A 17,586-nucleotide genomic window follows, 5' to 3' on the forward strand; every position below is an offset into this window, starting at 1 on the left:
GGTAAGGCATCTGACAAATACAGTCTGTCATTATTATCATGACGATTATTATTATTATTATTATTATTATTATTAACACAGCAGTGACATGGAAATAAAATGGTGATGATTAGATGATTCAATAAAACGTGAATATTAATGACATAACAAGCATGCTTTGATCAGGCAGTGCAGTAACTACTGTGATGACCCCTGGGTTCCTCTTGGGGTTTGGTTCCCATATTAATCTGTTCCCAATTCAGGGGCCGCATCCTTTGTAGGATGGTCTAGACCACAAAGGCCGAATCAAGATGGGACCGTCTGGCCTACAAAGGATTTCCACTTTGCGTCACTAGCTGTACCTGCCCTTACCGTTGCGTCACAAAGCATCACTCCTGTTGCTTAGCAACTTTGACAACGCAATTTTTTTTTTTTTTTTTACAAAAAATTGAGTTGCACCGTTAGCTGTTCGACTGAGCAGAAACCCAAAAGTGTAATCCTTGGGCTCTCTCTTGGCGTTGTCTGTTGTTGCTGCCATATTATTTTCATTACGAGCGTGCATTGAATCTTGGGATAGGTTGGGCCATGAAGGGCCAACCCATTTCTCAGCTGCATTTGAAGGAGCTTTCAAAATGGGACAGCCTTCTTGCGCTGCTGTGACGCAATCAGTCTTCGAAATGCAGCCTCCAAAGGATCCGGCCCCTGAATTGGGACACAGCTTGCATCTCTGACTGCAGGTAGCTAATTGGTGTATCTGGAACACCTGTGCGGCCCAGTGTGTTCCAGGGCACATAAGTCTTGGCTGCAAACTAACCACTCTCTCTCTGCCCCTCTCCACAGGCACACCACCTCTTGAGTCTGGTTATGTTGCCTTACTTTATTTCTTATGTTTTGTCCTGCACCTTGCAACACCCGCACTCACATTCCTCACTCATGCACAAGTCCATTGGTTTTCAGTGCGTAAATACATGAAGACCACATGAAGACTGGGGGTGAGTAATTAGTAAGTTCTGGTTAGCCAGTTAGGGTGAAATTCTCTGTGAGGGCTAACTTGTGCCTCATCTGCATGTCGGGTGGTGAACAACACCTTACTGTCTGTTTCGGTAATGATGGCTTCCTTGTCTGGGATTTTAGTTGTGCTTTTGATGGGATTTGTGAATAGCTGTATAAAGGGCCAGCTAGCGCAGATAGCTGACCATTATGGCATTATGAAAGCAGAGAAAGAACGAGCTTGGTGCGGCCATGGCAGAGCCAGCACCCGGTCCGGAGCCAGCATTTTCGCTGACAACTGGTTTTGAGCAGCAGAAAGAGTTGTTAGCTCTGCTGCACCAGTTGATGTTTGATGTTGTGGCTATTTTACGTTTGGTGCTGAAGTTTAATGAGTAAGACCCTGATACTTTTTTCACTTTCTTTGACCGTATTGCCGTTGCAAAATATTAGCCTGACGAGGACAGGGTACTCCTGCTTCAGTGCATCCTCATTGGGAGTGCCCAAGAGGCTCATTCAGCTGTATGTGCTGAGGAGGATTTGGATTATTAGATGGTGGAACCGACTGTGTTAAAAGCATACGAATTGGCGCCTGAAGTTTAGTCACTGGGAAAAGAGTGATAAAGAAACAAATGTGGAGTTTGTTTGTGATTTCTCTTCTCATTTTCACCATTGGTGCTCAGATGCTAAAGTTAATGATTTTTAAAGTCTTTGTAAGTTGATTGTGTTACAGCAGTTTAGGAAAGCTATTCCCCAACACATTGCTACTTATGTAAGTCATCTAGTTATGTAAGGACTAGAAGCTCCTACTTGTGGCAGCTTCAGCCAGGTCATTACACTACAAATAAGCTAAACTTAAATAAAAATATAGAGAAGCAATTCAATAAAAGCTACTTGTAAGTTAATGACAATAGATAACTTTACAGGGCTCTGGTCTGCACCCATTAGTTCGCATTAGTTCTCACTAAAGTTCATATCTGGGTGTATCAGTGCCCCTGAGAAATGTGTCCTTTTTTCTATAACATGAGGGACAGATAATAAATGGTAGTTTGTGTGATGAGCAGTAAGTGGCTATTGTGCTCTAGCTTAAAATCAACAAGTCTTCTACTCCAGATGGAGGTTCATGTGTTGAGAGAAGTGACTCAATCGATGTGCACAGGTTGCTTCAAAAATGGGTGAGACATCAGATTTAATGACGTATTTGAAAGGGCATTGAATACATTCAAGATCAGAGACTGTCTTCATTCTCACAGGAAGAAGACCATCAGATCACCATAGCCAGCCAGTGCTAACTAATGTTGACGCTAGGGTTAAAAGAAATTGAGGCAGTGTTGTTTACTGAAGCTGTTTGCGCCATTGATTGAAAATGTATATTTTGCTGTAATACAGATGCAGTTCGCTCTTTCACTGAAGTACATGTCAAATTATATGCATCAGACTGTACACCTTAAGTGGACGTTTTCAAGATGGTGCCAGTCTAACAAAGGCTGATAGCAATGACGTTGCTTTATCTGATAAAGACTGTTACCATAGTTGAACTAAGTTTATACATATGTCATTATTAATTATTGGCTTGACATAGGGAAAATGCTTGTTCAACAGTAGACAAACTGAAAATGCATGCCATTAAACAAGTGAATGAATTAAATGAAGGACACTTGATACCAATAGCAGCAGTATTTCGGTTTTGAGCCATCAAGGCTTAAGTACGATTTTCTAAGACTTCAAGGAAATACTTGAATTTTCCCAGAGTCATGCCAACACTCACAATTCCCTCAGAGTTTATGACAAATAGAGCAAGAGTTATCTCTTTGGTAGGTCACATATTGAGGCCTTAAAACATTTTAAAACGGCTTAAAAATGCCTCTTAACCTTATACTGATAACGAATTGTACTGAGTGCTGGGTAAGGATGGCGTAGTCAACTTGAGCTGCCTAGATGTTGCAGTGGGTCCATAATGTATAAATTGTTAATCATTTAGACATGAAATTCAGACATTCTTTGCCATTTTTGTTTGAAGACTTATAACTTCACTAGAAACATAGTTTCATATCTGGGAACCAACTAAGTAGAGAAGGCTGCTGAAGACCTTTTGCTTCTAATGTATAGATGCTTACTCCTGTTGCTTTCGTCTACCATCATCTTTGTCCACACAATGTTAAAAGGTCACATGAAAAATGCATGAATGTGGCTGGCAGATCTCACCACTCGTGCATGAAGAAGTGACTGAGCACACAGCTCTGTCAGAGGCAAGGAAGGATCTCAATAGGCTAGCTAAGACGTTTAGTTGGATTCCAAGGAAATACCTGATTGGTTTTAAAAGGGTGACTGAAAAGCTGCTCAAGCCATTGTGGGTTTCCACCTAACTCAATATATGGTCTCCCCATGAAAATTTCTGCTTATGGCAAGTGTGGGTGTTGTGTCTCTACAATGTATGTATGATGCTGTAAATATGGAAAACAGTCAGTATTTCCCAGGCATTGAAGAGGGGGCTTTACTTACCATTCCCATGCAGTAGCAGCTGTGACCTAAAGATTAGAGAACGTGAAAGAGCACTGCTTCCTGCTTCCTCATTACCTTAGCCTCATAGCACAGACTAAGGTGCCCTTGAGCACAGCACCTAACCCCCCAAACTGCTATAGTGTAAATCAGACTGTGGGTTGTACCGAGCAGCTTACAGGTGTGAATGTGTTTGCCAGCTCCCATTCATTTTCTGTTTTGAGAAGCAACATATCCTTTTTTTCTCTCAAACTTGTTTGGAACATGTCACACAGAACAGCAATGATGACCAAAATCATTGTTACACATTGTTAATACATAGATTATAACATAGTTAATAACTAGATAAAATATTAAGTACTAAAAAGAGAAGAAAAAGAATAAATAATAATGACATAAAATAATAATATAACAAAGTTATTCCAATGAATAGAAACATTAATGGAAAAAGATATAGAAACACAAGGTGCAAGGCCATTTACTTGATTTGGACATTTCTTGAATAAATCCTGATGCGCACATTCAAGAGATTAAAAAAAATCTGGATTTTGGAAATTGTGAGTTGCATTTTCTAGTTATTGTTTTCATAATATATAATAATAACCATGGCTTCCAGTTTAATTGTATGGTTTATCTGATTAGGAAAATAATCCTTCAATTTTGTCCAATACACTGTTGTATATCACAATTCATGAAATAGTATGGAACGTTTTACTGTGTCATCTTCACCTTTACAAAAAAAGATATTGGTGTACTTCAGGGTAGCATACTTGGTCCACTATTCTTCTTCCTTTACATTAATGACTTGCTAAATGTATGTAAACAATTTTTTGTCTACTTTATGCTGATGACACTGCAATCTACTTGTCTGCTTCAACATTATTAACTATGCACTATCTTCAGACGAACATCATGTGACTAACAAAAAAGTGAATGTATGTATTTTCTTTACAGAGAGATCTTTAGCTAGAAAATGTCCCAGCCAGGTTCTTTAAATACATAAAATCATTCAAACTGGCAGACAATTTACTGTTGTCTGCCAGTTTTATCTCTTCCCATCACAAGACATATTGGATCAGTCAGTAAAAACTCAACAATTAAGTGCATAATATCCTCAGACCCTCTCCTTGGACTAACTGCTGTGAGGCTTTATCACAGCCACTCTGTTTTATCAACTACATAACTCCCGTCTGTATTATTTTATCAAGGAGTAATTCTGCAAGACTTGTGTCACCAGAGCCAACACACAGGAACTCAACCTTTATCTTTGAATCGTCTTGAGATCTTTTTTTGTAAATCATGAAACACCATTCAGTACAATATTAGAAATACTTCCTCCTCTCTACAATTTAACTATTTGTAAAGGCATTTTTTTTGCTTCAGTGTCAAGATTGTAAAGATTTACATGCCTTTTTGTGACAACTATCATCTTGAATCTCTTTAAACCATAATCTTTATCTCAGCTCTGTTTTCTGTACTTTTGATGAAGTATTTATTTGTAATATTTGTAATCTTTATTATTTAACCCTTTCATCTGTATGTTTTGATTCAACCAGTTGCCTGTTTTTCCTGTTTATTGTTTCATTAATGTGCAATTTCCTTCTTCCCTTGTCTTCTTTAATATTGCTTTACTGTTAGCAAGCGACCAGTTCATTATATTAAAATATAACTTGTTCAAATGATTAACTAAGAGAACAATAATAAAGGCCCTCACACAGTTATATATTTTTTCCTTACTCTCTTTTTATTATCAGTTTCAACCCTTATTCTTCCCTCCTCCTGACGGTTTTGTTGTCAGTGAGCTGAATGACAATGAAATTTTTTGAAAACACTTCATGTCAGCCAAATAATTAAGCATTTCTTTTCCAATTCCATTGATAAAAGGCCAGTATTTTGACAGTAGTTGTGCCATATGCACTGGTATACAAATGTCTAATGTCTAATTGTGCTGTTGCTTTCACAAATCCTTTCTCTAGTGGTCGTGTGAAACCATTGCTTGGCCGATTCAGCGAGCTTGAGACCCTGCTGTCTAACATGAACGTTCAGCCAGGCAGCATTGATGCTGTCCTGTTGGATGCTGGCTGCTCCTCCATGCAGATGGATCAGGCGGAGAGAGGCTTCTCCCTCAGCAAAGATGGGCCCTTGGACATGAGAATGGATGGAGAGAGGTAAGAGATGAGGAACATAGGTAGGTCTGGAAAAGCTGGTGGATCTCAATCTGATTAACAAAACTGGAAAGTTCAATATCCTAATAAATAATGTTGGGAAGTGTTTGGTTGTCAGAGCCACTGATGCCTTGAAATTTCTTCAGTACCTATTGGAGCAGTAATGTCAAAGTGCAGCTAATAAAAAAAGAGAGTAGCCACAACATGGGGCAAAATGGCCCTATATTATTTTCTCATCTTTTTTGATGCTAATGGTGCTATTGACTTGGAAAAACTAAAATCCCAATGAGAGATTAGATTAAAGGAACACTGTGTAGGATTTAGTGACATCTAAGGGTGACGTTGGAGGTTGCAACCAACTGAATACCCTTCCCCTCACCCCTCCCTTTTCAAGCGTAGAAGAATCTACGGTGGCTGCCAGCCAACGTTAAAAAGACCCTCTCTAAAGCCAGTGTTTGATTTGTCCATTCTGGGCTACTGTAGAAACACTGCAGTGCAACACAGCGGATTTCACAGAAGAGGTCCCACACCCTATGTAAATATGAGGGACTCATTCTAGGGCTCATTCTAAGCTAACAAAAACACAACTTGCACTTTCAGGAGTATTTTACACTAAAGAAAACATAATTATGATTACATTTAATTCTTGCCAATAGATCCCCTAAATCCTACACACTGGTCCTATAATGTTTGAGTTTTGGCAAGGTAAATGCATGACCATAAAAAATTATATTATAATGCCACTTTCCAGTTGTTCTTCCTTCATAACAAAATAATGATCATAAAACTTATTTTAATCATAGATTGTTGAATTTACACTAACTGCTCTTTCAAAATTTTGTTTTTGGTATGATTGGGTTTGTGTCATAATGTTTACCATTACATGGTAAAATATATTTTGAAGTAGAGACCGACTGATAAACCAGCCAACTCTCTTGATCACGATTCTTTAAATGTTACCTAAAAAAAGATGTTAGTTGTGTGTGTGTGTATATATGTATATATGTACATATGTTCAAAAATGCAAAAGTGAACACAATTCAATTTGAATTATACCTTTATTTTTTCAGCCATAAAAAGAGATCAAAATGCAGTTGCTTATTTTCTTTTTTTTCTCCTTTTTTTGTAATTATGGCAGCATCGTGACTCCATATCATGTTTGATGCGTATTTCTTCAAAAATGTGTCAATGTAATATAAAACCCCATTATAAACATGTTAAGCTGTCTCATATCTGCCTTTCTAATATTTGTGTTTCTGTGCGTGCATATGTGTGCCTGTGTGTGTGTATGTGTGTCTGTGTGTGTGTATACCCTATATATGTATTGCAATGCTTATTGTTTTCAGAAATGTATATCCAGTATTTTACAATGTCAGCAGAAGAATCCAGCTAAGATAACCACATTATAAGCTATTGCACAAGATGCATTTCTCTTTTCATTCCCTCACAATCAGTCTGTTCATAACTGTCAGCTGTAAAGGTTTTCAGCTGTATCTCAGAGTTGTCAGGATTCGCCACTGTCAGCAAGGACATGACGTCAAGCAGCTTAATTGGGCTTCTCTTTGTGCGTAGGTACCTCGACATGCCCTGCGCTGCTGACGTTGTGAATACCTTAGATCAACAGGCTCTTGCATCCATCCTCACTGCATATGGGGAAGAAAGACACGCCAGGAAAATAGCTTCAGCCATTGTGGAGGCACGCCGTGTCAACCCCATCACCCGGACACAGCAGCTGGCCAGTGTGGTGGCAGGTAGCTAGACACTATCCTGATTAATTCCCTGCAGCATTCTAGAGGCTGTAAGGGAAAATAAAACACGAGTGGAGTTATTAAGGCTGCTTCCTGATGTGACGTATTCGTCTCAGAAAATTACGTGGACTGTGATCTCAGTCATCATCCTCTGCTCTGGCTCTTTTTTGGGGTGCCTGTCTTCCACATCTTCTTTTGAGAGATAGAGATGAGACAAAGACAGAGCTGGAGGTGGCTGGAGCAGAATGTGGCTAATGCCTTGAAAATAAACAGCATCTCACATACAATAGCCCAACCACATTACATTTTTGATTTCTTTTTTCCCCTCTTTCCCCACAATTTCTCTGCTCACAAATATGCACACACACCTGACACAAATGAAAACACCCACATATGCTCACACACGACACACTTGTGCATAAAGCTGGGATTACATTGTTTGTCTTCAATGATTGTTTTTTTTTTTTTTTTTTTTTTTTTAGCCGTATTGCCTCCAGATTTGAGCTTCTGAACGAGTGAGATGTCATTTTAATAGTTATTGCACAGAGCGGTATGTGCGTCAGTGTCACCCTGGGAGAACAGGTGTGAGTAAGAGCAGCTGTTTGATCTTTTTTGAAGCGCAAAGCAAGTCACCACCGATGTTTATTTGGAACAACCGAGGGGGCTTGATTTAAGAAAGTTCCAGGTGTGGCTCTGTGACCAATTGTGACAGTGATGCTGACAGGAAAAATGTACAGTCACAGGGAAAATCATGTCTGTGTGAGACGGTGGTGGGATTGCTATTGAGACATCATTTAAGAAAGGTCTTTTGGTCATGCTTCCTCCCTCTCCTTTAAGTCTTTTTTCACTTAAGGTTATATTGTTACACATTACACAGCAGGAAATATTCATTCAAAATGCAGCATTTTTCTAGATGAAAATAAATAGTGCAGCAAATAATGTGTTGTATTTTTACTTTTTATACTATTTTGTTTATACTATAACTGTTCATCGCATTACTTTTGAAACCATCCTTACTTTACTTTAGTGCCTGAAATGTTTAAGCTGTACTGTGTGAGTTGTGAAATATTTTCTATAGATCTGTCTTTGAGCAGCATCAATTTAAAATGTGAGCCATTATTTTTGGTGCATAAATTCCAAACCTTCCTCTGCCTGTAGTCTTTCAACAACTCCTATAGTCACGTTCTGACTTCAGCTGGGATTTATGTATATTTGGCAGAGTTGTTCTTCAACTGGTTATCCAATATATTGTACCGGTCCAGTATCCCAAGGATTTTCGTTGATATTGGATGATTCTGCAGGAGACAATTTGCGTCCAGTGCCAGTGTTCATTGTCAGCACGGGAGGCTGTATAACATTCATGTTGTATTGCTAGGGAAGTTTAGCGTGGTGGATGGATGTGTATCCTATAAACTAAACTATAGTTAATTATCTTTGTGTACTTAGGTTCCCTGTGTTTATGTTCTTTTCCTGTCATCCTTTAATGTGAGGCACTTTTGTAAAGTCTGTTTCAGGATGTACTTTACAAGTCAGCTGTGCGTAATAGTCTTGTGCATGTGCGGCCAATTTCGTGATTGGTTGAGATTCTTAAAACAGAACCACAGCATTGCTTTACAATTCAGACGAAAAGAGTGCATTGCATGTATCGGTCATTGAACGCACACAGGGCTTAAGTCCAGCTTCCATGTGTCTCGCCTCTGGGTGATAGGAACGTTTTCCTTTTATGTGCTAATGGAATTGGAGAAGGCAAATAAGTGAGATTTAACATAAAAACACATTTGCATGGCACAGGCAGCCAGTAAAACACAACCAACCATGTTATACAGCTGCGAAAGTAACAGGAAAGTCCCACAGCCATGAAATGTTACAAAACACAGCCAAGCAGCTTCGCCAAATTCAACCCAACATGTAAATGAATGGAAAGTGTGTTTATTTGCTGAAGGCTGACAGAGCAGGAATCAAGTGTAAAAAAAAAATCAACTTAAGCTGCATTACAGCACCAAATGCATTCAACACAATAACCCAGTAAATTGCATAATCACCCTGCACAGTATTTAACTGTGTGTGAGTGTGTGTGTGTGTGTTTAAGTAACCAGAGGGAAGGACGTATTGATTTAGAGACACCATAAACTGGGAATGTCCACCCAGAGCAACAACTGTAACTGTAAAACACGTGTGATTATCTACTTGAATTAATTAAACATTAGTAAAGAAGCAATCACTGCCGATTTAAGATGCATTTTAAAAAACTCTGTAGCAGTAAACTGTAACCTGTAGCAGAGTTCCACAAAATAGCAACGAAATAACCTGTTTACAAAGATTTACAAACAGTTCATTTTCAGCTCCCTGGCTGAAACATTTGATTATAAATGTTTGATAAATGTACTGATATGTCTTCGGTAACATAATACAGGCCGAGTGATCAGTGGAAAAGCCACATGAATCATGTTCAACTTGTGTGAATTCTGACACAAGAATTTACATTGTTGATCAAGTGCAAAAGTCCCAAATGAAGGAAGCTCTCATATTAGCTTTGCTGCATCATCCAAGTTTAAATACACCTGCTCCACCAGAATATAAACTGCTTCACAAAAGAGGTGTGGTTTGCAGTCGGTCATGGTAGTACATAGGCCAAATACTTCTTTTGAGTAAACTGGTAAATTGTTGGGCAGCTACCTTACTGACTGGCAACTAACTAGCCTGGTAAGCTATTGTGACTGGCTAGCGCTAGCATACTCCCAGTGAGATTACATGTTACCAGTTGCTGTAGTTCACCAAGTGCAGCATCTTTCCTCGCAATTAGTTACTACGTCACCAAGCTTCCATCACTACCTATTTTATGAGGACTTGCAAATGATTTACACCGTGAAGCTTTGTGTTGTGACAAAGCACTTAAGTTTGATAAATTCCTCATCTGTGATGATGCCACCTGATTCTCAACAGTCCAACAGTGTTTCTGTAAATTTATGGCCCAAATTGAAAAATTTCAGCTTGAGCAAATACATCATTTCATCTATGGTGCTATGAGAAAACAAAGTTGTGTCCATTTTTTACAGCTCCATTTATTCTAACAAACTCGAGCTTTTTGTTCAGCCAGTAACACCAAAGCATCAAACACTCTTGTTGTCCTAATAGCCTCTTGTGGAATGTAGTTGTGTTCGTGCCTTTGTAGATGCATGCTACAAACATCAAATATAGCACTGTAAGATAAGACATGACAGTACAACAAGAGCTTTGTGATGTAAATTCTGTAAGTTGTCCTGTGTAATACCATCACAAAGTTGTGGTTCCTTGTTTCCCCTTTATGTACACATCTTAATATCTTCTTTTCTCCATGGATCTGTCTGTAGGACCTTTGAAAGATGAATTAGAGAGAGAGCACATGGCTTGGTGAAGCCAGACCAGGGCTGGTCCTTGCTGTGCAGGCATTGTATTGATTGCAGTGTGAGTCACACCTTGGGCTGTTTAGTGCAGGAGGAGAGAAATGCCACATCACTCACTTCTCTATTTATTGCAGTTTCTCTTTAGGTCTACATAAGTTTCTTAATTGTTCTTTTTTTCTTCTGAGCGGTGGTAATGAATTGGTCAAGCTGGACATTAATATGAGTCTAATATTTCCTCAACTTTAGTGTACAACAATTCTTTAATCAGTTATTGGTTCGTGTTTTGGCCCTAACCTCTAATGTCCATATTAATTGACGTTTTTGTGCCTAAATTCTGATGCATTCTGCAGGCGGTATGTTATTTATCAAAAAGATGCTCAATCGTGTAAGTACAGGCATCTGAAGTGTTCCCTGCATGTCTGCAGTTAGTTATGCATGTCTCCTTATTGTACATGCATTTTGAGGGAGAATCACTCGAATATGAAAGGTTTTGCATGGAAATTTTTCTGCCTCTAAAAAGCATGTGCAAATTGCTCAGGAGTATTAAAAAGAACGGTTGAGATGGGGAAGAGAAACTTAAATCACCCTTTACAGAAAGCAGGTCAAGACTGAGTGCACCAGCCAGAGAACAATAACAGCAACAGCAACAACAAAACAACAACAGTGTTTTGGTATTTCTTTTAACAGTAATCAGGGCATGGGGAGTCGTCGTTTTGTGCTCAGTAAGATTTAACTTGAACTTGGCATTCAGTGAACTGACAGATCATAAGAGACATTTACCTCGGTATTTTAGTGGCATATCAGCCATATCAACACCATCTTCACCCTCCATCTGCTCTGCACAGAGCCTCTGATGGACCTGCTGCTGAGTCCTGCTGCAGCTTGCTCTCCACTGCTTATATAGAATTTTTTTTCAATAGGCTATGCTTTTTGTGCTCCATCTTGCTATGTCAATTCATTCATTCATTTTCTTTAAACTTCATTTAATGACTCCTCTTGCATTAATAATATAAACCAGCTTACTATATCTGATGATCTTCGGTCAACCAGAAGCATACCTACAAGTACTAAGTCAAAGGCAACTCAGTCAATGTTTTCATTCAAAAGTCTTTTTTTATTCTCCTGACCAAGTGAAGATCTCAGGCATTTCAACCTCTGTTGTGTTATTCAAACACTGGTAACTATGAGTCATTAGGTTACATAAAATGCTTCAAAGTAACAGGTGTCCAGGTATGGATTGGTGGTGGTGTTGTAGCTGGTTAGTTGTGTGACAGGCCCTTACTTTGTTTGTACATGGTTGGTTGGGGGCTGATGAGCGATGATCTCTGTGATTGATGATCATCAGAGTGATCATCTTTGCCAGTGTCTAGACAATATTTGACTTGTTTTCCCATTCATGTATTAACTTATTAATATTATTATTTTGCTGTGTCAAAGTAATATTAAATTTGATTTTCTGATTTCATGTGTTAAAGTTCGATCAGGTTGAACTCTGCAAAGTGACAGAGATTTATTTATGACCGCAAGCAAATACATCTCAGTCCATTTGTCATAGAAATGAAAGGGACGCGAAATCTGATGCACATGCAACTTTAGTGTGTTGAAAAACACAGGGATCCAGTATTTATTAAAGATCTTCCAGAGTTGGTCAAGCACTTCATACTCTCGCCACTCTACAGCAGTGGTTCTCAAAGTGGGGTCCGGTGACCCCAAGGGGTCCTTGAGGGGCTACTGGGGGTCACAATGACATAATGTATGACTGTTGGTCATGGGTTTCAAACACTTTCTAGAATGAAACATCTAAAAGCAAAAATCTTATTGGATGGGGGACACTGGGACAAAATGGGGGTCCATAGTCTAGTTTGTGTCAGTTTAGGGGTCCTTGATGTGAAAAAGTTTGAGAACCACTGCTCCAAAGGGACCAGGGCTCCAACAAACAGTTATTTTCATCATTTCAGCCCCTAAAAGTGACCACACTTCCTCATCCATCTAGCTTTCAAAGACTTTTTTGTATTATTCTTTATGGCTTATTTTATTTTGTATCATGTTAATATGAAATAAAAACAAAAGTAAAAGTACAGTAATAAAAAGACTATAGTGCATTAGACTTACATCCAGTTTTTACAAGATCCACTCACTCTTTGATCATTTCTTTGTCTCTAGGATCACTTCCTGCTGCTGTTGCCTATGCGCGTAAAGACCGACTCCACCGACCTGCACATGTGGCCACTAAAACTTTCCAAGCTTTGCGTATCTTTGTGAATGACGAGCTGAACGAACTACATGCAGGCCTGTGTGCCGCCCAGGCAGTGCTGAGGTCAGGAGGACATCTCTGCGCAATCACTTTTCACTCGCTAGAAGACAGACTGGTCAAACGTTTTCTCCGGGGAGATGACTTGTCTAATCTGGATCATTATCACTTCAGCCCAAGGAATCAAGGCAACAGGAAGAAAAAACTGATGGATGAAAGAAGAGATGGTGGAAGTGTTCATTGGCTTCCTCTGCGAAGAAAAGTGATCACCCCAGAAAAAGACGATGTAAAAGAAAATCCGCGAGGACGCTCCTCTAAACTCAGGGCAGCACTCAAATTATGAGAAACCTCTTACAATTAATACCTAACGTAAATTCAGCAAAGAGTGTGATGGAGAAACATAGTAACTCTCCCTTGCACTTCTCTGCTGTGGATGCTGCTGTGTCTTTTTATAATCTTCACTGTAAATGTAAAAATGTTTCTGCACTTGGGTACACGAAAAAGCAGCTTTTTGCAGTCTATCCTATTCGAGACCCAGCGTTTAATACCTCTATTTCAATTGTTTGTTCCAGTGAACACAACTGGCCGTTTCTGCCGGTGGGTTGTCATCCTTGATCCCCCATTGGTAACTCCTAATGGTTGTTTAGGGCATTGCATAGTAATGGGGGGACTCTGGGCAAAGGAAAGAAGGAATCCCAATACCACGCAATATGTCAACTAGTAGAAGCTCTTTTTTCTTTTTTTTTATTTATTGGCTGGTGAAAAATGACAAATGACTTGAAACATCATGCGTTACAAACATAGCATGTTTCTGTAGTCATGCTCAGGGTAACAGTAGGGCTTGCAAAGTTTGCAAAGACTGATGTGCATGGAAAACTAGATTCCAAATATGGATAAGACAGGGAAAATAAACACAACAATTACATATGTAACAAAATAATCTACACTCAAAGGTCCACTACCTGGCTCTCAGAGCTTTCACCTGCATCTCATTGTCTTCATTTACTGAATCGAGCTAGTTCAAGCGTCAGGCAGGGCTTGTGTGTTGAACTTTGGTCATGTAATGTAGCATTTTTCCACATGTAGGCTATTTACTATTCACTGAATGAAGACCATCAGGTGCAGTTGAGAGCTCTGAAAACTATAAACTTATTTTGCTACATATCCTGTTCCCAAAGGTCAAGAATGGACTTCTATGCTTGAAAACAGCATGTGCACTTTAAATTATGAAACATGCCAAAGTTGGCATATCCGAATCCCAATCTTGCTGAGCAGTAGTCTGCCTTTCTTTGCCTTAGCACTGAAAAACTTCCAAACTCAAGTGATAGCACGACTGTGAACACAAAGTTATATGAAAGCTGGTCTGAGGTGTTACGTAAAAATATAAATGCAGTAAAAACTTTTTATACCAAAATAAAAGTATGTGACTGTTTTTGTATTTATTGCCTTTGTGTTATTTGCCTTTTGTATTATAGAATATACAGAACATAACTCAAAAGTTTATAAAAGCTGTTTTTCACTCCAATTTTACACTAGAAACACCTTTTGGCACTGTAATGATCCTGTACAATACTGTGTTTAAAGTGACTCCTTGACAGATTTTAATGAAGAAAAGATCTTTCAACACTGAAGATTTTTTAACAAATTCCCTTGTGCTACTCTGATATATTTGATTTTCTTGCATTGCTAATGTTTGACAGCATATTGGGTGGCTATTGCAGCTAAATAGCTCAACATATAGACTAAAAAAAACTCCTTTCTCTATTGACGTCTGTATTTCCCCTGAACCTCCCTTGATGAGTAGCTCAAGTGAAATCTCTACTGTACCATATGAATCAGTAATGCCAGTAAATACTAAATGACGCAAGTGTCAGAAGTGGTGCTGAATGAGCTGGGTGGTTGTTCTTGAGCATTCTCTCACCTTCGACTGTAAGCAGATGAGGTGTTTTGATCTTTACTATTTGACTTTGACTAATTGTAATTGCTCCATCAAGATTATTAACACTTTTTTTTTCTTCTGTCTCAGTTTAGTGCACTCTAAATATACCCTTCTCGTTACCTTGGAAACTAAATGGCGCAAGTAACATTTAACTGTCTAAAATTACATGCTGTTTTAATCTGATATGAAGTGATGCTATATTGTGAGTTTGAACGTCCCTCCCTTTTGACATCAGTGGATGTTCGTTAATGCAAATTATCGTCCCTGTTGACGAAATATGTCATGACATTTGATCTTTTGGATACCTTGTTTCTGTTTTATTGCCATAAGACCTTTACTGAATCAGGAGGTGAACATGGGTAAGAAAATGAATAAAATGTTACTCACAACATCACTGCATGCATGGCAGTGTTAATATAAATATAAAATCTGAAAGAAACATGGGAGAGATGTCCACTTTTTTAAGCCAACATTTTCGTTAATGAACAGTTGCCTATTTTTCTGAAAGATTCAACCTTGACATTTTTAAGTGGTCTTTTATACTTCCACCATTTCACTGGCATGCAGGATGCGATGACGTCATGTTGACGTGTTTGTGTTTGTGTTTGTGTTTTTGTGTGTGTGTGTGTGTGCGCGTGTGCACGCGTGCTTTAATTAAATCTTGTGAACACTAACTCCACAGGTTGTATTCAACATACGAGCACTGATGAGATTAGACTGAAGTATAAATTTCATTTTTCATAGAAATACTGTAGAATGAATGTGTTAGGTAATTGTCTGATGACTGTTAAACATATGTTATAGTGTTGATTTTAATGAGTCATTAAGAAGGTCAAGTGCTTACAGCGCATTATGTCGTGTGTAGCCACGATTGTGGAGTAAAGTACATTTACTCAGGTACTGTAATCAAAGGTTAACTCCACTGATTTCATACATCAAAGTTTGTTTACTAAATATGTATGTTGCATAAAGTCTTTTTCTCAGTTAAACTGCCTCAAGTGATGTCACTTTAATATTTTATCCATTGTATCTATTCTCATAGATATCGAATACTTTTACTTGTGATATTAAATTTTCCAGGTAAGACTCACATCATTTTGAAAAACGAAATGGATAAATATATTCAATATGTTTAATACAATATTTTATACTTTTTTCAATATGCTATTACTACTGAGGTCTCTGCCATGGATTGGTATTTTTGTGTTACAGATAAATTTATAATTTATGACCAAGATATTTTGTTTGTACCTTGAAATAATCTCTAGGTGTATGTCTCTCATCCTTGTTGAGACCAGGATGATTTATTTAATGGTTTATTTATTGCAAGAGACAAGACTCAATTGCAGGGCAATTGTGTATCCAGTGTAACCTGTGTCAGAGTGGATGAGGCGTGTAAATGTAGCAGAGAACACTTTTTAAAGTTGTCTCCCTTTTTAAATATCTGTTATTTATTTAGTTATTCTGTGTTCTCAGTATAAAACTTATGTTTGTTTTTCAATGCAGGAAAAGATGATAAGACAGGAACATCAGTGATTATAAATTGTTATCTACGACATTGCAAATTCTCAATCACCATGGAAACAGTAACCTCAGATAACAGTAAATATACTGTAAGATGGTGCTATTATTGTAGACTTAGATCAATCCATAAATTGACTGCCAGATACGTAACTAATAGCTACTGTTGTTGAATCACGTATCTGAAACCGCAGGCAGACACACTGAGGATCGTCTAACCTGCTGCTAACAAACCTGTAGACACAGGATGAATGGCTTCACTTGATACAGGAACAAGCATACAAAAGCAAATCTTTATTTCACTGTCAGGTTTCATTGTTTCATGTCAACAAAGGAATACACAACAACGAGACCTTAAACTATTTTTTTAAGGGATCTGCACAGCACATGAGAGTGGAGCAAGTTTGATGTCAGAAGGCTCTTATACAAATCTTTTTTGCCCTTTATATTAAAATTTCAATCACTATTTTTTTTTTTACATCATATATGCTAATCACTGCCTTAATGAAAGAGCCAGTCTCTGACATAAGAAGCTCACCTCAACAGTGCAGGACTACATACCTTGCAATTCAACAGGATTTGTGGGTAAGACATGATAATTGACTGGAGCCACAAAGTAGAAATACTGTACCACTCTGTACTCCATTAGAAGTAAACATCCTGAGCTGAAAATGTTACTCAAGTTAAAGTATGTAAGTATCATCAGCATTGCTCACATTAATGCTCCCTATGAATGTTACACATTATACACTATATTATTAGATCAATGATAATAAGTACAAATAATAAATGCAAACTAAATACATTTTGGTAATGAAAAATGCTATTTCTGTATATCTGCATTTATTTGTTTATTTATTTATTTCTGTATTTATTTAGTTGTTTATTTATTTATTCATTGATTTAATTATGCATTTATTTTATTTTTTCTGTATTTCTACATTTCTAGATTTATTTATTTCTGTATTTTTACATTTTATTTATTTATCTATTTGTTTATTTTTATGTCTGTATTTTAATTAGGTAGGCGGTCCTACCTCAGTCTAAAGCTGGATTGGTTATAGCAGTGTAATTGGTTGGATGGATCTACTACTACTGTTTTGACTTGAAAGGT

The 17,586-nt window shown here is 38.0% G+C and overlaps 1 protein-coding gene across 1 annotated transcript in view; it reads left to right on the plus strand.

Annotated features, from left to right (window-relative positions):
• mettl15 (methyltransferase like 15) overlaps positions 1-15,857 on the plus strand; it is a 47,535-nt gene extending 31,678 nt beyond the window's left edge. The window contains exons 4-6 of the mRNA XM_022767927.1: positions 5,442-5,633; positions 7,203-7,381; positions 12,925-15,857. Of these exons, the coding sequence (XP_022623648.1) occupies positions 5,442-5,633; positions 7,203-7,381; positions 12,925-13,355 (802 nt within the window). The 3' untranslated portion in view covers positions 13,356-15,857. The remainder of the gene's footprint in view (positions 1-5,441; positions 5,634-7,202; positions 7,382-12,924) is intronic.
• The last annotated feature ends 1,729 nt before the right edge of the window (positions 15,858-17,586 follow it).

The sequence above is a fragment of the Seriola dumerili genome, unplaced genomic scaffold (genome assembly GCF_002260705.1).
Source record: "Seriola dumerili isolate Sdu_G_001 unplaced genomic scaffold, Sdu_1.0 BDQW01001299.1, whole genome shotgun sequence".
NCBI classification, from domain to species: domain Eukaryota; kingdom Metazoa; phylum Chordata; class Actinopteri; order Carangiformes; family Carangidae; genus Seriola; species Seriola dumerili.